We start from the raw sequence: 18,482 nt of genomic DNA, 5'->3' as shown, positions 1-18,482 counted from the left end.
CAATAAAAATATATCCTCAGGTGAGGATTACAAAAAAAGAGAGAGAGAAATGGGTATAACCAGGGTCAAGGATGGCAATAAGCCATTCTGGTATCTTTCATCCTTTTCCTCTTAAGGCCTGGTTGAGTTTAGGAAAAGTCTAAACTCTGGCAATGTTTATTCAGCCTTTGATCTTCAAACTCAAAATCAACAAGACATGGGAGTGGCTATGAAAAAAATCCAAATGCCACTATGAAAAAAATCCAAATGCCACTTTCGCTGAGCTCTCCATTACTGATCAGTTCTGAAAGAATGAGTTAACTGTGACGCTTACATTCATGGGACGGAGGCTCAGGGGAGAATCCACCTCACGGGCACCAAGAGAGGGCGTCCAGACTGAAGGACCCATCAGTACCATGATTGAGTCCAGGTCTGTGCAGAGCTCTAAAACCTAAGTATCCCTCTGCTGAAAAGCCCATGAGATGGATGACCAGTGTTATGGACTCAGGTAAACACTACACCAGAAGTTCTGTCATATTAAAGAGGGGCCAGAGATCATCTCACCCACTAAACATCACCAGCACCAAGGATTTATGTTCAAACAATGGCACGTGTCAACTGGAGGTTCACAAGAGGCCGTCAATAGCCCTCCAAACACATTTCAAACGCTGCTACATCTCTTCTTTCTCTGTAGATTTGAAAGTGAAAAAGAATTCTCTGGAAAAAAAATTAAAGAAATTCCCCTCAGAGGAAAAATCTATCACCTAAAAATGCATGGTCAAGTTACATAAACACATGCAAATTGTGAATCAATTACCAGTGAAATTTCTGAGAGCGTTGTTATTCTTCTCTAAACCTAATGTGCTAACACTGCTCTCCAGGTGTGCTAGCAATCACTGGAGAGGCCAGATGCAAGCACATGAAAACTGTAGAAGGACCAAGTTTACCACAGTCTTCAAGCCCACGTTCACTATCTGTGTCCTTGTAACTGCTCATATATGGCCTCAACATTCCCAGTAGGAGAGGACAGTCTGCTAAATGGTCTAACACAGATCCCTTCTGTTTTTTGAGGTTCATCAAATGTCTCCTTGCTCTTACTTAATGACTGGCAATTTCTTCTCAACATGAATCTAGGTGAGAAACCTGAGTGGTAAAGGCTGCCCCCTCCTTTCTTGATTTTAGTTAATTGATTTGAAAGAGAGAGAAAGAGGAAGGGTGGGGGGAGAAAGAGAGAGACATGATTTGTTCTTCCACTTACTTATTTCTTCATTGCTTGACTTTTGTATGTGCCCTGACCGGGACCAAACCTGCAACCTTGGCATAGCAGGATAATGCGCCGAGCAACTGATCTACCCAGCTACGGCAGGATGCCTCTGTATTTCATCAAAGTGGATACAAACCTCCAAATGGACATAATTTCTTTTTTAAATGCTGCTCCATTTTCTAGTTAAATTCTTTATACTCACTGAAAACATAAATAAATATACATACTCCTCTTTAAGGACTTGAATTGGGAAAGCACTTTTAAGAATTTTAAATGTGAAGACAGATGATCCATTGAGAGAGAGAAAAAGTTATAGTTCAATATCACTATAATAGTTTTGGGGGGGGTGGGAATGGTTTCTTTGGGGAAAGTGTAATCAAACACAGAAAGCAAAAAGAGATCATAGATTACTACCCATTATACATGACAATTAAAAATGCAATGACTTTTATTTTAGTATTTGTATAGTCCCCAGAATTACATTTGGTTAAGAATCCTGATCTCTATAAACACAAAAAAATTTCAAGAAAGCATGTTACAAGATGGTATATATAATCAATGATTTGGCAGAATTTTGTCAACTCTAGCAGTTCACAGCTCCCCAAAAAATGAATTCTAAAATTCAAAAATAACAGCTTTATTTAACATATGTTACACCTTGCATTTAAAATAACATGCTCTAGTTAAATATTTTATCAACAACACTGTATACAAATAAAATATTACACAAAATATATTTAAGAAAATGTTTTGGTCGTTGATCTGAACAATAAATAAAAACACAGGCACTTCTACACTGAGACAGGGAAGCAGTCGCTACTCAGATAATTTTGTATAAGCAACAAGTAAAGATATGGCAAGAACTGAATCCAGGCGAAACCACTCACGACGAGGTCTGCCACTTTTCACTTCAAGTTCAAAAGTTGCATATGCTTTCCTGGTCCACATTGAAAAATCATCAACACAGTATGACTGTCAGTGTCAATTCAATCTTCAGTTGGCCATTATGGAATCATACTCATTATTTGCAAACACTAAAAACAGAGAACTATTATGATACCACATAGCAAACCAAACACAAGAACAGTTACTGTGTTCCTGTATTACAGTCTCCTTACTATGACCATAACAAGATAAACTGGGTAACACAGTGAGTCTCATTTTGCAAAATTAACTGATTGTATTAACACAAGAAAATACTGCTGGGGTGGCAGGAAATTTCGACAGAAGCCAATTTTTCTAGACAATTTTTAAAAAATCATCCAAATTTTATAATAACAAATTTTATTCCACTTCACGAAAACTGTTGAACCACGTATAACAAGTCATTTGTATACAATAGTTTTATAAACACCTAAATTGCAGATAGTTCACTTATTATAATGGAAAGTAGGAATATTACCATATTCAGGTGAAACAAAAATAACTTAAAACAGTCAAGTTCCAAAAACTTATTATTTTAGGTAAGAAGGGGGGAAATTAGAAAATAATGACCACTAACCAACAAGAAGAATTGGAACCAATTGTCCTGCCATATCCTTCTCTAAAAATTACGATCTTCTGCTTTCCCTCTTCAGAAAGTACCACATTGAAGGGTTTAGCGGCCCTCAAATAGATACTACTTATGAAGGCAATTTTGATGGTTGAATATAGAAACTTGCCCTAATGAGAGAATACAATGTGGAAACTATCCAAGATATCTCTTTCTATGAAAAATTTAGTTTGTGTATGTTTTAGCAATTTAAATGAGCATTTTGCAACCGAGACCAAATATCAATCATCTCTTGAGGTTTTCTACTATGTACTAACATCAAATCTAGATAGGAACAAATATTATTCCTTTTTTTCTCTTCTATATCAAATGTCTTAAAGCCTTTGTGTTTCTCTGGAACGAGGCCAAGTTTCTGAAGGCACATTCCAGTATAAACATCATCAATGGGGTAGAGAAAGACCCGGTCAGTTACATTGTACAGCCTCAGAGCCAGGTGGCCGGAATAGAGGAATCCACCCCCTCCGGCATAAGGCGGGTAGACGCCAGTGTAAACAACTTCTGGGATGTAGTACTTCAGCTTCTTATCCCGATGAGGTCCAGCGTTGTGGATCACATCACCTATAAACAAATCTTTGGCTTTGTTTTTGGACAAGCTATTCAAGTAATTCAGGATGTGATGGGTATTCACAAAAACATCATCGTCGCCCTTAAACACAAACTCGGCGTTTGGGCAGGAAGTGCTCACCCATCTGAGAAAGAGTACTTCTTTCAAGGACAAGTTGAAGAAAGTGTCTCTGTAATTCCACATAAGAATGTCTTGGTGCTTCTCACTCTCGAATTTCAGCATATCTGAAAGATCAGGATGGTTGTCCTCTGGGGGTGTCTGGCCTAGCAAGAAGACACGCACCACTGTTTGGTTCCCCACATTGGTTTCTCTGCCCCAAGATTCCCGAATTGCTTGCCTTCTAGCGAAATGTGGAGTGAGGGACTTAATCGCCAGCAGTAAGAAAGGCTTCTTTACACACTTATCTGGTTGATCTATAAGCAGTGAGTAATTTCGACATCTCAAATACAGCAGAAAGTCTTTAAACCTGTCTGGCAAATTGTTGAAATCTGAAACTGCAGATTGGACCCTCAGGTCAGGTTCACAGTAATTCAGATGGCTTATGTTGGAAAACCCATTCAGCTCCCCTGTACGGTTCGCCAACATGCCCAAAATAGGATTGTACCGCCTGTTCAGCTTTTCTTGTTCTCGGTTCCAATATGCCACAGGAAGGTCGGATGTCTTCCAGAACTTTTCTTTGGGTATTATTACTTCTCCCTTTCCATTTTTTTCTTGGTTACTGCTTTTGGAGACTTCCACAATCAAATAAATGAAGACATTTACCATCATCAGGATACCCAACAACTTTATTCTCCGACGTCCAACACTCATTTCTCATATCTGGAACAAAAGGGAGAAGCATTGTATTAATTGAATAATTATTAATCTGCATTTGCTCACATATGTCACTTGCCTCTTTGTTGTTACCTTCCTTGGAAGAGGGGGTTGGAAAACAGATCCTAGGCTTACATGGCCTAGTTTCAAATCATGGCCCTACCATTCTAGCTGTGTGACCTCGGGCGAGTTGTAGAACTGATGTCTCTTCTCCATCTATGAACTGGAGATAACAGCCCACTTCACAGAGTTTTTGGGCTAAATGACTTTACATGTAAAGCTTTCAAAACAATGGCTGGCCCATAGCAAGCAGTATATAAGTAGCTGTTAACACTGTGGCTATTTTAGACACCAGAAGGCAAAAATATGCATTTACTAGATAACCTCACAGCTGTCTGACTTCCTTGCTTACAAGGACACATACAAACCAGTGAGCTGCAAACTGATTTGCCCACAATTCATAATAACAAATACATTTTATATTGTGATCCAGTTCATACATGTACACACACATAACTTTACAACATAGGGCAAAAGTACGTTTACAGTTTTGAGTACACAAAACAAAGTTTACTCTTGTATTATTATTTAATGATTGTATTATTTTCCACACAAACTACTGTAAACCTACTTTTGCCCCACCCTGCATTTATAGGTGTTGCAATATGTGTAGTTCCACGTAATTCACTCCAAGTTTTTATTTTATTCTATTTCATTTTTTAAAAAGTGGTGGTCCCAACCCTGAATTGTTTCCCAACCCAACATTTCATGGATTAGAAAACAAGGGCAGAGAGATTAAGATGCTTGCCCAGGGTTGAACAGCCAGGAGGTGAAGGAGCCACTAACCACACTGAGTGCTCAGAGACATAAAAATGAAGAGTCATACCAGCTTTACCCCAATATCCCAAAACGGACAACGACCCAAACACCATCAACAGAAGAACAATTATCAAACTGTGGTATGTCCATACAATGGAATAACCCTGAGCAATAAAAAGGAAACCACTGCCACTAGCAACAAGAGCACATTAAGAGTGAAAGGCAGACCTCAAATTCCACTCATGTCAGGTTCAAGAAGGCAAAGCTAATCTAGGTCCTAGATATCTGAAAGTGATGGACAGAAGCAGGAGGGAACGTTCTAGAGTATAGAAATGTACTACGTATGCCTTCATTAGAATGAGAAATCCATGGGTGTACACATTTGTTAAAACTCAAAATGTATACTTAAGATCTCTGCTGTTTATAGAAAAAGGAAAAGAGAAATGAAAATGACATTTTAGTGAACTACCAAAGACCAAGAACAGATTTCAGTCTAGAGCCAATAGAAGAACAAAGAAAGAGTAAGACACAATTTGCTGGGGATATAACTCCACAGTCTAACACTGCTGAGATAGACGACCTACACAAAAATAACCATTTAGATAAGCTTGACGTTGAAAGACAAACCGAAAAAGTGGACTGGCAATACACTGCGAACAAATTTCAGATTAATTCTATGACTGAGCCTTTATCCTTATAAAAGAACCCCAAAGTAGTATTGCATCCCACGCACTGTGCATTACTTAACTTGAAACAGTGAGTCTGTGAAGTAGGTGCTATTACTTTTATTCATTCTTTTTAACCTGAGGAGACAGAGTTACAGAGCCAGCTGTGTGAAGGGCAGGGCTGGGATTCCAGCCAAAGCAGCGGGGTACCAAGGCCACTGTCCCGAATGGTAACCAGTCTTCTCCAACTCCTAGAACAAAGCTGTGTGACTGTGTTTTAATCAAGGGTAGTGCTTACTTTAAAAAAAATGTAAGAGCATTTTTAAGTTCACTAGGTTCTAGCAAATAGTCCCAAGGTAAAAGAAGTATTTGTCACGCTGAGAATGCCATGGAGCTATTACCTGTTGGACAGCCTAGATTAATCGATCACAATTCCCAAGCTGTTTTATGTCCCTTAAAATCTGTTTAGTGATCCTACTCTAATTGCTTTTATTTACCACTGCTAAATAGCTTTGTTTGTGGACATACAAAAAGGGTTTTTAAAAAACAAGCCCCTATTCCCCAAAGCCTTTGCACATCTAGAACACACAGCAGACAATAATGTCATGTGTGTGCCCCCGGCTCACCCATGGAGACTCCCCCCACCATCCATCGCTCCCCTCACTTCCCTGCCACTACCCACCTCCACCCTTCGAGCTCCCACCACTGAGCCATCAGGAAAAGGCCTTCTTAAATGTCCTCCAAAGAAGGTAATAAAAACATACAAGACATTTCTGACTCCTTAATTACATTTTTAAAGGACTCCAAGTCACCTACAGCTTGAATAATTCAAAATGTCCATGCCTAAGTCAATGGTCCACACCCTCCTTAGGTCACGTCATTTCAAAGGCGCTTGTGGGCAAACCTAATGAGCAAATTGGAGGTCCAAGTCCAGTACACCTTCGCTATGAGCCTTACTTGCAAAGACAAGAGAGCTCAAATGGACACCAAGAATGTATTTGCATTAATATTTCATATAGTTAGAAGCATTAGTCATCTCTTTAGAAAATGAATCACTGATAGTTTCAAGCTTTGTTTTTTGGTGGGGGGGTGGGGAGCCTTCCAGATTTGAGACTAACACTTTTCAAAAACAATTCTCTCTAAATTGGGATAACTCTCCTAAAGCTAAAGGAAAGTAGCACCGGACCCAGTACCTCTGATCACTAGGTCTCAGGCACTTCGTGTGGACAGGCTGGAAAAAGGGCAACGAGGAAAGGTATGAGGGTGAACAGAGAAAGACCACAGTGAGGAAAAAGAGTGGACGGGTACTTGGGAAAAAACAGCATCACTATGAACAGCTAACTACTTGGCAGAAATTTTCAACTCAGAAGAGGACTCTGACTATCAGTAGACTAGCCCTGAAATTCTACAGTAAAAGAAGGCAGCTTAAGGGAAAAAAGGGGGAGCACAGTACTTTACTAAGTTGATTTCCATAGGAAAAGATTCAGGGTGAATAATATGTTAGATGATTCTAGGTAACAGCCAGTTGTGCATCCAGGCTATAGGGCAAGGCCATGGACACCTGGATACAGCCAGAACCACCTGAAGAGAGGGTGTGAAGTTTCTGTCATGGAAAGCACAGGCCCTTCTTGGGGAATACTTGGAGGAACACACTAGGCGTGCTGACCCTGGCCCAAGATCTTCATCTTTATCCACTGTAATTCAGGATTTTATTTCCACAATCAAGACTCAGCCAGGGCATCACCGCAGCTGAGACAGGCCCTTGTAGCTCTCGAAGGAACACCATCCTCACCTGCTGTCAGCTCAAGGATCCCAGTCTGCAGAGCTTTTTCCTGTCCATTTCTCATTTGCATCCCCTAAGGGAAGGTGAGAGGAGAGCACTTCACCGGTGAGAACAATGGAGGCTCAGAGGGGCAGTTAATTGAGCTGCCTAAATGCTACAAACCATTAAGCAACAAGAGCTCTTTGGGGTCTCCTTTTTCTACAAGGTACATCAAGGCCAAGACAGAAAGCACAGTTCCAGGTCAACAGTAAAGCCTCAAGGACTGGCTCAAGACTGAAAAGACCCAAGGCTCAGGGTCGTGGTACATTTGATATTACTAAGACTCTCCAAAAAAAGGAAAGTGGGACTGCCAGGGAGCACTCAGCCCCCCCCCTTCTGAGAGTGGCCCAGCATTCCTTGTCCAAATTTCCAAACCTGTTGCTGGAGCTAACTCTTACCACTACTTGCTTAAGGGCACTTCTTTCCAACCAATCTGAGAAGGAAGGGTGGGAAAACTGAGGTTTTCAACTGCACATACCCATCAAGTTTAAATGTCTTCTTTCACTTGGGAACGGGGCACAGTCCCTTACACGAGAACGCTGCTTTTGGCAGACTTACCACAAACCAAAGTTCATGGAAAGGAGGATAAAGCAGTGACCCCATAAAAACATCTGTGGGAAAAAGCTCTCTGAATGTCTGACGAAACAGTCCCATTGCAGACACAAAACCAATTCTTTGAGCAGGAAGCTGTTCAACACATTGCTTAAGAATTTGAGTAAGAAAACTTTACCCCAACACTGGGGAAGATGTTACACAACCCTCACTGTGAAACACAGAATTCTAACTGTGAGTAACAGAAACAGGAGAAAATCCCACGTACAAAGAACATCCTTAGCTTCCCATGTTGTGCTTAGGCATGAAGTCTCCCCAACAAGAACCAAACGGTGTTGAAATTTCCAAAACACACCCGTTGATTTCGTTTCTTTAATGAAAAACAGCGTCCTCATTTTGTAATTAAAATATTTAGAGAAACAAGGTAGAGACGGAAAAACACATTGTTTAGCTGAAAATGGATGACAAAATAGTACAGACTACGTGAAAATCCAGATAAAGTACCACACAAAACCAGAACCGGTTTAATCAGGGTACTAGGATCACCGGCTACTCGAGCCCTCTCTAGCGCTGCCACAGCTTCTCTCTCCTCCAACGGCCACTGGCCACTGCCACTCGCATCTGGACTGCCCAGGGTGGGTGTGGAAGCACACACCAATTCCCCATGGGTGTTCTCACTGCTGCAGCCCGCACCTCTGGCCTGTGTCATGGCCGCACACAGTGTCCCAGACACACCATCCCTGTCCTGGACCCTGCAGTGGTCAGCAGAGGCTCTGTCACATCCATCCCTACATCACCTGCACACCTTTCCTGGGACTTATGCTGCTGGCCTGGAGCCCTCTGTTAGAAGGAACCGTAAAAAACAATAGTAAAATATGAACATCTGCTTTAGTACAATGAAAATACTTATGTACCTTCCAGGCACTAGCCATCCTGTGAGGCAGTCACACACAAGTGATTTCACTTGCCTGAGGTCACACATCTGGTAAATGGCAGAGCCAGGGTTTAAACCCAGGCTGTTCGGCTCTGGAGTAAGATTTTTAAATCATGATGGCAGTGAACGCTGCTGCACAGGAGTATGACTAAAGGAACTAAAGGGATGCAAGTCTTAAATATTTTCAACAGCTCATCTTCTTTAAAAGTATTACATATTTTAAAGCTTTGTACATTTTAACTGACAAAACTACCACGAGTCAAAGTCAGATATGGAGGGCAGAGCGGTGTCATAAGGAACATTTACTGAATGATCCCACTGTAGACCAAGCTCTGGGCAAAACACCTCACATACGTCACTTTGTTCCCCACTACGCAGTCCAAACATTCCCGAGGTCTCACGTGTGGACACTGACTATCCTGGGAAGCACTAAAGAGAATGATCCGAAGAGGCTCCCTCCATTGCTGGAAGCCCCATAAACAACGAAGCAAAGTGCCAGCAAGAAGACACTTTAATTTGGCTCCTGACAGCCACAAAGACTGATTCTCACAAAACTCCAGTCTGGGATGGACACCCCCCACCAAGGAGCTCCAGCAAGTTAGGTAGGTGGCCACGGATAACTAGTCAAAGACAGAGCCAGCATCCACATCCAAGCCCTCAAGCACAAAAGTTGAGAAAAGAAAGGCAGGACCTCCTTGGAATTATGAAATAAAGTGACCAGCTACCCGCATCCAGTCATGCTGAGGCAAAGGGGCTGGAAATCCAAGCCCATCTAACCACAGGAGACTGAGCTGGCAGCCTCGGTGTCCTAGGGTGCTTCCTGGGCCCTTTCTTGCACAAACTTCACAAACCCTCAAAGAGGGAAAGAGCACAGATGGTGTATCATGGGGGCAGGGAAACCATGTTTACTCTGTGGAGAATGTGTCTATCATTCTGCCTGGCCCCTGCCCTCCCCCACCCTCCAGGAGCCTGGCCAGAGTGCCTTTCCTAAATCCTTTCCTACCAGGCTGCTTCCATCTGTTGCCTGGCCCTTGCCAGCCATTTCCAGGTTCTGCTCAGATGAACAGAGACAGGGACAGTTTGCAGTTAAGTGGTTCTAGGGGAGAGAACAGCTTCAAGCATGCAAGGCAGACAGGGATGACAAGGTTCAAATGAGGTGACTGTTAGACCAGAGAGCTGTGCCATACCTAGAGCTTGTTTCTTAACAGAAACAAGAAGCCTGGTCTTGTTCTTGCCAGGCCTGGGGCGCAGCCCGAGACTACCCTCACAACCTCACCTCGAGACTGGTGTGAACCGAGAATATGTGTCTGACTCTGCTTTCTGGCCTGGAGGAAGTCCTGGAGGCAGCTAAATTCAAGGAATCTTGTTCGTTGCCATTACTAGTCCCCTTCATGTTCAAACTTAAAAGGAAAAGTCCATATAATGAATCTATTCATCTGCACATCCCCACAGGCGACATCATACACCCAAGTGGCAGAACATGTTCTGGCACCCACTGATTAGGTACCCCAGAGCCCAGCCAGCATGGCTGATTTTTCTCAAATGACACTCATTTAAAATGAAAGCAAATCAATCACTAAGTTTCTTCAAATAAGCACATATAGAACTTACAAAAAAATTTAGCTAACAACAGAGAATTAACCCTGCCAGAGGCCATCCTGCCCCTGCCTTTAGTAAAACTGATAAAAAGTCTTGTATCTTCAGTGTAATGATTATAATTCCAGATCCATTTTCACTTTGGAAAGCTGGCCTGGCATCTGGAGTTAGACAGCCCAAAGTTAAATCCTAGTTATGCTACCCACTTTGCAGTGTGACCTTAGGCAAACTGTTTGACCTCGCTGAGCCCCAGTTTCCTCATCTGTAAAGTGGGGATGATATGAACTACCACACCACTTTGTCATCTGCCACACAATGGACATGCAACAGTTCTCGGGCAGAAGTTTGATTCCTCCATCAAATACTAAATGAAAGCATGTTTCTCAAGTTTTGTCCTCCACTGTCTCTTTTATAAATTTACTCTTTGTGGAAACTCATATATCCACTGCCTTAAACATCACCTCCAAAAGGAAGGTTACAAACTGATCCAGTTAACTATGGATATTAGTTTCTAAATGCTTTATGGAGACCCTATTCCCAGGCCCCCATTTGCAATGAATCAACTTCCCAAGTACCAGGGTGCACATCCCAAAATGACCTTGATTTGCTCCCCACATCCAATCAGGAAACAAGTCTTGTGTTCCCTCCTCCATAAGGTCACCTGCACCCCTCCTCACCTCTCCTCTATTCCATTCAGGCTCTGCGACTGGGTATTGCAGTGGCCTAATGCCTCATCTCCCACTGTGCTCCCCAAACCACTCCGTCTTCAGTCCCTCTATGTACAGTCCCTGTTCATGCTGTTCCCCCAGTTCACTCAGATCACTCCCACAGCATGCTATACTTCCCCAGAGCCCATCTGTGTGTGTTGTTTTCTAGAACTCCTCTCTTTTCTTGTTTTAAAATATATTTTATTGATTATGTTCTTACAGTTGTCCCATTTCCCCCCTTCATTCCCCTCCACCCTGCCCACCCTCTCCCTCCCACATTCACCCCCTTTAGTTCATGCCCATGGGTCACAAGTTCTTTAGCTTTTACATTTCCCATACTATTCTGGCCCTCCCCCTATTTTTCTGCCTGCCATCTATGCTATTCATTCTCTGTACCTTCCCCCCCAGCACTCCCCTGTTGCTAACCCTGCATGTGAACTCCATTTCTGTGCTTCTGTTCCTGTTCTAGTTGTTTCCTACTTTGTTTTTATTTTAGGTGTGGTTGTTAGTAATTGTGAGTTTGCTGTCATTTTCGTATACATGCTTTTTATCTTCTTTTTCTTAGATAAGTCCCTTTAACATTTCATATAATAAGGGCTTGGTGATGATGAACTCTTTCAACTTGACCTTATCTGGGAAGCACTTTATCTGCCCTTCCATTCTAAATGAAAGCTTTGCTGAATATAGCAATCTTAGATGTAGGTCCTTGTCTTTCATGACTTGGAATACTTCTTTGCAGCCCCTTCTTGCTGCAAACTCATTGCTCCAGTCCCCAAGCAGCAGCGTTGATTAAGTTAGGCATTTTGAGAAATCTGTTTTGAGAAATCAGCTGGCAGTCTGATGGGAACTCCTCTGTAAGTTACTATCCCCTTATCTCTTGCTGCTTCTAGGATTCTGTCCTTCATTTTAATCTTGGCTAATGTAATTATGATGTGCCTTGGTGTGCTCCTTTTTGGGTCCACCTTCTTTGGGACTCTCTGAGCTTCCTGGATTTCCAGGAAGTCTATTTCCTTTGCCAGATTGGGTCCTCTCTTCTTTTTCATTCCCATAGCTCAAGCTCAGAGCCTCGTCCCTCTTCCCTTCTGAGAGACCTCCTGCCCAGGGATATATATGCCCCGCCCTGAATACGAGCCTCACTCCTCCAATTTTCTCACTCATATGCCCACGTGGTCCCAGCCAGGGCCCTTTATGATCTGTGCTTCCCTTCACATCACCTCCTGCCAACATCTCCCATCTCCAAACCCTATACACTTGAAGCTGTAACCAGAGCAAACATGTTTCTCTTCCAGCAAACCCCAGCTTCTACCCTCTGCTATGCCTTCCTGGAGAGCTGCTACTCCTTCCAAATTAGGTCATGTCATCTCCTGGCGAAAGCACCCACATTCCAGAAGTTAAGAGCATCCATTCCTTGTCATGGTGGCTTATACCTGGGCATCTTCCACAAGCCAGGGCTTCACACTGTACCACCATTACCCCAGCACATGGCACCTGAGACTCATTCATCATTTGCTGAGCAAACATTTTGGCTATCTGGTCAAGTTCAATGAATGTAGGCAGGTGTTCTGTAGAAAGTGGATTAATTAAATATATATACCTTTCTCCAAAGAGATGACAGTGGAAAATCACTTATATGTGTGCCAGTAAATAACATATATTTATAAAAATCTGCCTCGCTTTTTCTTTTAAAGATTTTATCTAACTATCTTTAGAGCTGAAAGGAAGGAGAGAAGGAGAGAAATATCAATGTATGGTTGCCTCTCGTGAGTCCCCTGCTGGGAACTGGCCTGCAACCCAGGCATGTGCCCTGACTAGGAATCGAACCGCAATCATGTGGTCCACAGGCCCACACTCAATCCACTGACCTATACCAGCCAGGGCCGCCTCGCTTTTTTAAGTACTAAAGTACAATAGAAAAAAATTAAAGGCTATTGTAGAGTTGAGGGAGGATTCAGGTTTTCAGAAGTAGGGAGTCAATATTAGACAAAGAGGGTGGGGGAAGACTTGAGGAGGTGAACTGGGGTGGGAAGGCAGCCCAGCCCTGCATTTCCCACAGTCAGCCCCAGACCCGCCAAAGGCACACAGATGTGGATATGCTTTGACTGAGCACAGCCTGTGTGTGGGATTCAGCAGAGCTCCTGCAGCAGATCCAAGCCAGCCCCTCCCCAACCCTACCCCCAAATAGCGAGCCTCCAGATCTCCTTTCCAGTGAGGGGAAGACCTCCAGCAAGGGTTAGACCTCCAAGGCCATGACAGTACAGGGTCAGGGTGAACATGCCTCAGAGAAGGCAGGCCCCTAATACGGGCGCAGAACTTGGGGACATATACTTACCTAAGGTGGAAAATCATTTTTAAACAGAAATGCTGCAATACAGGTAGTCAGTTCCCAGCTTGAGTTGGTAAACGTTTCTACTCCAGGCTCTAGGACCTGTGTACAAATAACTAGTCTGGCAGGCTCTCAGCGAGCCCTCAGAGGAACCCCTGGAACAGCGATTTTGGAACAGTGATTTTCTAACCTTTTCATCTTCGGGCGCATGTGAACTAATTACTAAAATTCTGTGGCACACCAAAAAATATTTTTTTTCTAATCTGACCAGAAAATTAGGTATAATTTGGATTCATTCACACTGGATGGCTATTTTGTGTTGAGTGTCATCATTTTTTTATTGGACAGTCTAAGGAAAAGAGGTCAGGGTGCAATACCCCTGACTAAATAGGTATTGCACGCTTTAAAACTTCTTGTGGTATACAGTTGAAAATGGCTGCCCTAAAAGATTTCTCTTTGCTTCCTTCTTCTGTTTGCTCAGTAGGGTTACATGGGATGTATTTCAGTCTGGGTCCAACCAGGAGGCAAAAACAAAAACAGCCCAGTAAGTGAAGCAGGGGAACTTCAGTATAAGGAATAACTGAGTAACTGTAAAGACGCACTAGAACTCTAAAGGGTGCCCAGTGCATATAAGAAGTACCTGAAAAAAGGACAAATGTGGAAGAACAAAATGTTCAGCTGTGGTGCACTCACTAGGAAATTAGGGACCACCCTCTGGGATGAAGGCACCAAGCCTGGAAAATAGTTTCCCCATCAAGAAGGCTACAGGAAGCCCTGGCTAGTATAGCTCAATGGATTGAGCGCGGGCCTGCGAACCAGAAGAAGGCTACAGGAAACAAACCTTGGGGATGCAGCACCTAGACTGCTGGGTAGGTGTGCAGAGAGGATGAGGGTGCAGAGGGAGCCACACACATAGAGGTGGTCAGGGTGCTGCTGGAACTGGGGACCAGAGAGGCCTCCTTCTGCAGGAGCTCAGAATGTCAATGGATGGCTTGGCCAGGAGCAGCTCCAAGCAGCTGCTCAGGGCAAACTTGGAGTGGCCAGCTCATGAGATGGCCAGGACCACGGGGCCCACAATGTGGGAGGTGAGAAGTGGGTGCAGAGAAGCAGTGACCTGGGCTGCATGCAGGCTCCCCATCACACTGCTGCTGCCAGCGCTGGAGCAAGCACAGGGCAGCCAAATGCTAGAAAATGCTGTGCCCAGCAGGACCTAGGAGTGCGGGAAAAGCAGCAGGCTCTCTGGGAGCCTGAAGACACACACTCAGTACACCAGGATGCAGGAATGAAAATCCCTTGCTCCCACAACATCCTCTTCTGATCCCTCACAAAGGAAGAACATCTGAAGCGTTCTGATTCCTTTTCCCGGATCAGGCAACAAAGAGTGGACTTGGAGCTGAGAGGCAATAGTCAGAAACTGGCACAAGTTGTAAATCTCTGTATCACCAACTCAAATTCAACCACAAACATTTTTATTTGAGTTCGGAGTTAGAGAAAGGGCTTAAAACATGGGTCACTTACACTGAATTGAGTGGGGCTCAAAACAGGATAGCTTTCAGAAATGTGAGATAAACCAGGCAGGTAAGAGCACAGGGTGTCTGCAGATAAAGACCAGCACAGCTGGTTGGTGGGCAGATGGGTTCTGATGCCACAAGGAAAAGAGCAAGTCAGTGCCGGCGGGCCCAGGGCCTCTCCACCAGGAGAGGAGCCATGCAGACGCCTAACTTAATCCACGCTGCTGCTCGGGGACTGGAGCAATGAGTTTCCTGCCATAGCCTCTCAAGAAAGAAAGAAAAGAAACTGATTAAATCACACAGGTATATGAAACAAAGAAAAAATGAAGGACTCCAAACTAGATGACTGCATTGATGATGAATGTCATTGGCTTTTGTGTTCACTGAGATTTAATTTCTTTAAAGCAGATTCAGTTCAGAGGGAGAAAGAACACGATCTGGGTAGGCTGTCTTTTAGCATCAGATCTCCAGCGTACCCCTGGCAGAATACAAGCATTTGGTCTGTTTTACCAATCACTAACCCATGGGTTATTTCTAATGTTTCCCTAAAATTGAAAAAAAATTGAAGAACAACCTCGTTATGTGTGTCTTTTTCCACTGTCCTTTATTTCCTTTGGAAAAATTACAAAGAGAACAAATTTTTAAGTCATTTAGAATGTGATCAAATTATTCGCCTCCCCTCCCCTTCCATCCCCCCCCCCCCCCCGCCCCTCCAGCAAAAAGGCCAGACTGATTTACCCCCTCGTTGTGCATCCACGAGCAGCATGAAGCTGTTCTCAATGACTGTGGACATGGTCCTTTTTCATCTTTACCAAAAAAAAGGGCAGCTGCCTATTTTAATTTGCACCGTCTTTCCATATACTTCCTTCTTGACTTTCCTACTCCCCAAGCCCTTTGCCCTTTCTTCTGTGTCGGGATGTTCCCATCTCAATTACCTTCACAAGCTGAAAAATGTGAAGCAATTACGTAGTGTGAGGTCACAGAGCTAATCTCGGCAGGGCCAGCACTTGGACCCTGGACCCTGACTCCAAGTCTAAGCTCTTACCCTTTCTACACAGACATTGTCACTCAAAGGGGACTTCAAGAATCCCTAAGTTGAACTTGAAAAAGATAATCTAGGAACTAAAATCATTACATTTATGGATACCCAGAAGACATAGACAATTTCAAGGCTTAATCAACACAAGAAAGGAACGATGCAGATAAAAGTGCAGGTTGAGAACTGTTCACTGCCCAGGGGTCCTGGTCTGACAATGCAGGTGCCTTCCTACCAGAGGCGGAGCCCCCTTCTGGTGTGTCAGGTATTCATCCACACTCGAGAATGAGACATTGGCAAGGGCTTAAACGGGCCTGATCCCAAGCAGGCTGAGGCAAACCCGTTTGCCGGAGCTGTTTACACAGAGAACATGCAGCCTTTTCATTCCCCACCCTTCCAGCACAGCAGCCTGAGGGGAAGGGCACACGCAACGCCCCCGGATCTGTCACAGGTTGGCGCAGAGATGGTCTAGAGCCCAGAAACCCTGACTCTGAAAGGAAAGGTCACTAGCCTGTGTCAGAGAAGGCGACAGAAGAACGAATGTCGGCCACAAGCTAACTGAACGATGTCAACCTTCGTTTTTTCTTAGCATGCACACACATTCCACACACAGACCATAACCCAATTTCATTACCACAAGTAAACTACGAGAATTTCTTTACCAGTACATGAGCTCATACTCCATCTGCCTCATTTACACAAGAGGAAACTAAGGCTCAGGGAGCCACAGAGCCTCACCTCAGGTCACCCATGGGGAGGACAACCGGGCCGGTGAGAATTATTGTTAGTGATAAAAGGCTTGTTCTCTCATGATATGGCTTCAATTCTAGACCACCAACATCAAAAACAAAAGAAGGCCAAAAACACCAACTGCCCCAGCACCACCTCCCTGCCGCCCATGGGGCGGGTGTGTTTTATTGTTGGGCTGGCCAAAAAGTCCTTTATGTTTTTTTCTGTACCATGGCTCTAGTAGTGCTTAGATGCTTTTAACTTCATATGAAACAATTTTGTTAGACTGTATTGTGACAGCTGTCATATCAGCATGTATTTTTTAAAAAAGGCTTATCAAAACTGGTGAATTTTTGTGCAGCCATCTTAACACTGAAGACGGAGTTAAGATGGAGTTGCTTAACACCTAAGCAACGCTTTCAGTGTATTATGCTTTATTATTTCAAGAAAACTAAGAATGCAACTGAAACCCCCTAAAAGATTTGTGCAGTGTATGAAAAAGGTGCTATGACTGATCAAACATGTGAAAAGTGGTTTGCAAAGTTTCTTGGTACTATTGCCACTGTCGCCAAATAATTCTTTGTTGTGGGTCTGTCTTATGCATTGGAAGATGTTTAGCAGCACCCCTGGCCTCTACCCACCAGAAGCTAATAGTAGGGGATAGCCCTTGGTTACCATGAAGGGGACACCTAGGAGCTTAAGGCCCACACCTCAGGCCCCAGGCCTCCTGAAGGGCCATTTGGAGTCCCTGAGAGAAGCAGCCTTGATGTTATTGCCTGACTCATCCTCTAAAACCACACATGAAAATCACAGAAAGTTGTGTAAAACTGGCAAGTGCAGAGATTTAAATAATGTTGTATCCAAACAAAAGGAATAAATAGGTCTAATTGATTGGGGAAGGAGAAAGATGGGAAGTGAAGAAATGGGATGGGGCTACCAGGGGTACTTTTTCTAACAAGACATTAACAAAGGCATGCCCACCCCCACCCAAGCACAGAGGGCTTGTCCATGTGCCCGAAGCATGCCAAGGGCCCGGCCAGAAACACAGTTCTGCGAAGTGGTTACTGAGGTATCTTCATGTTACAGATAAGTGAACAGCTTCCAAAAACTGAGGTTCCTACGATGGAGAACACAGGAAAGGGGCAGGAACTGGGAACTGAGGTGGGCGGCTCCCAGCCAGCAAATCCACCCCAGCTGAACTTAAACTTGAAGACAGGCATGGACAGCATGGCTGGCACAGCCAGGGTGGAAGAGAGGTCACCATCCCAGTCCTCCTTAAGTGTTCTCACAAAGACCTGATCCTAGATCCAAGTGTGCCACCCTCAAAACGCCTTTTGGGGACCTGTTGGGCACCAGCACTCCTGAAGAATAGCTGCCCGCCCCCCCCCACACCTTCGCTTGCATGACTTCTCTCAGCCTAAAATGTCCATTCCCTTGCTTCTCAATCCCACACCTGCCCTTGAAGGTTCAGGTTCAAATCCCACTGCTTCCTCCTCAATTCCTTCAGTGAATCGTATTTAATCCTCCCTCCCAGCACTCGGAACCAACTTCCCCCTCCCCCAAATTGGAACCTCTCAAAAGGAAAACCAAGAGCTCATTACCTAGAACCCACACC

At 43.9% G+C, this 18,482-nt stretch overlaps 1 protein-coding gene across 2 annotated transcripts in view; it reads right to left on the bottom strand.

Moving 5' to 3' along the window:
- Positions 1-1,666: 1,666 nt before the first annotated feature.
- Positions 1,667-18,482, bottom strand: part of B3GNT2 (UDP-GlcNAc:betaGal beta-1,3-N-acetylglucosaminyltransferase 2) — a 153,525-nt gene continuing 136,709 nt past the window's right edge. For both annotated transcript variants that reach the window (XM_037048010.1, XM_037048009.1), the window contains exon 2: positions 1,667-4,179. In XM_037048010.1, coding sequence (XP_036903905.1) covers positions 2,977-4,170 — 1,194 coding nt within the window. In that variant the 5' untranslated portion in view covers positions 4,171-4,179 and the 3' untranslated portion in view covers positions 1,667-2,976. The remainder of the gene's footprint in view (positions 4,180-18,482) is intronic.

This window comes from Sturnira hondurensis, unplaced genomic scaffold, assembly GCF_014824575.4.
Source record: "Sturnira hondurensis isolate 20B ecotype Veracruz unplaced genomic scaffold, ASM1482457v3 Scaffold0006413, whole genome shotgun sequence".
Classification (NCBI taxonomy): Eukaryota; Metazoa; Chordata; class Mammalia; order Chiroptera; family Phyllostomidae; genus Sturnira; species Sturnira hondurensis.
The sequence above is the reverse complement of the archived record's forward strand: the minus strand, read 5'-3'. Positions and strand labels throughout refer to the sequence as shown.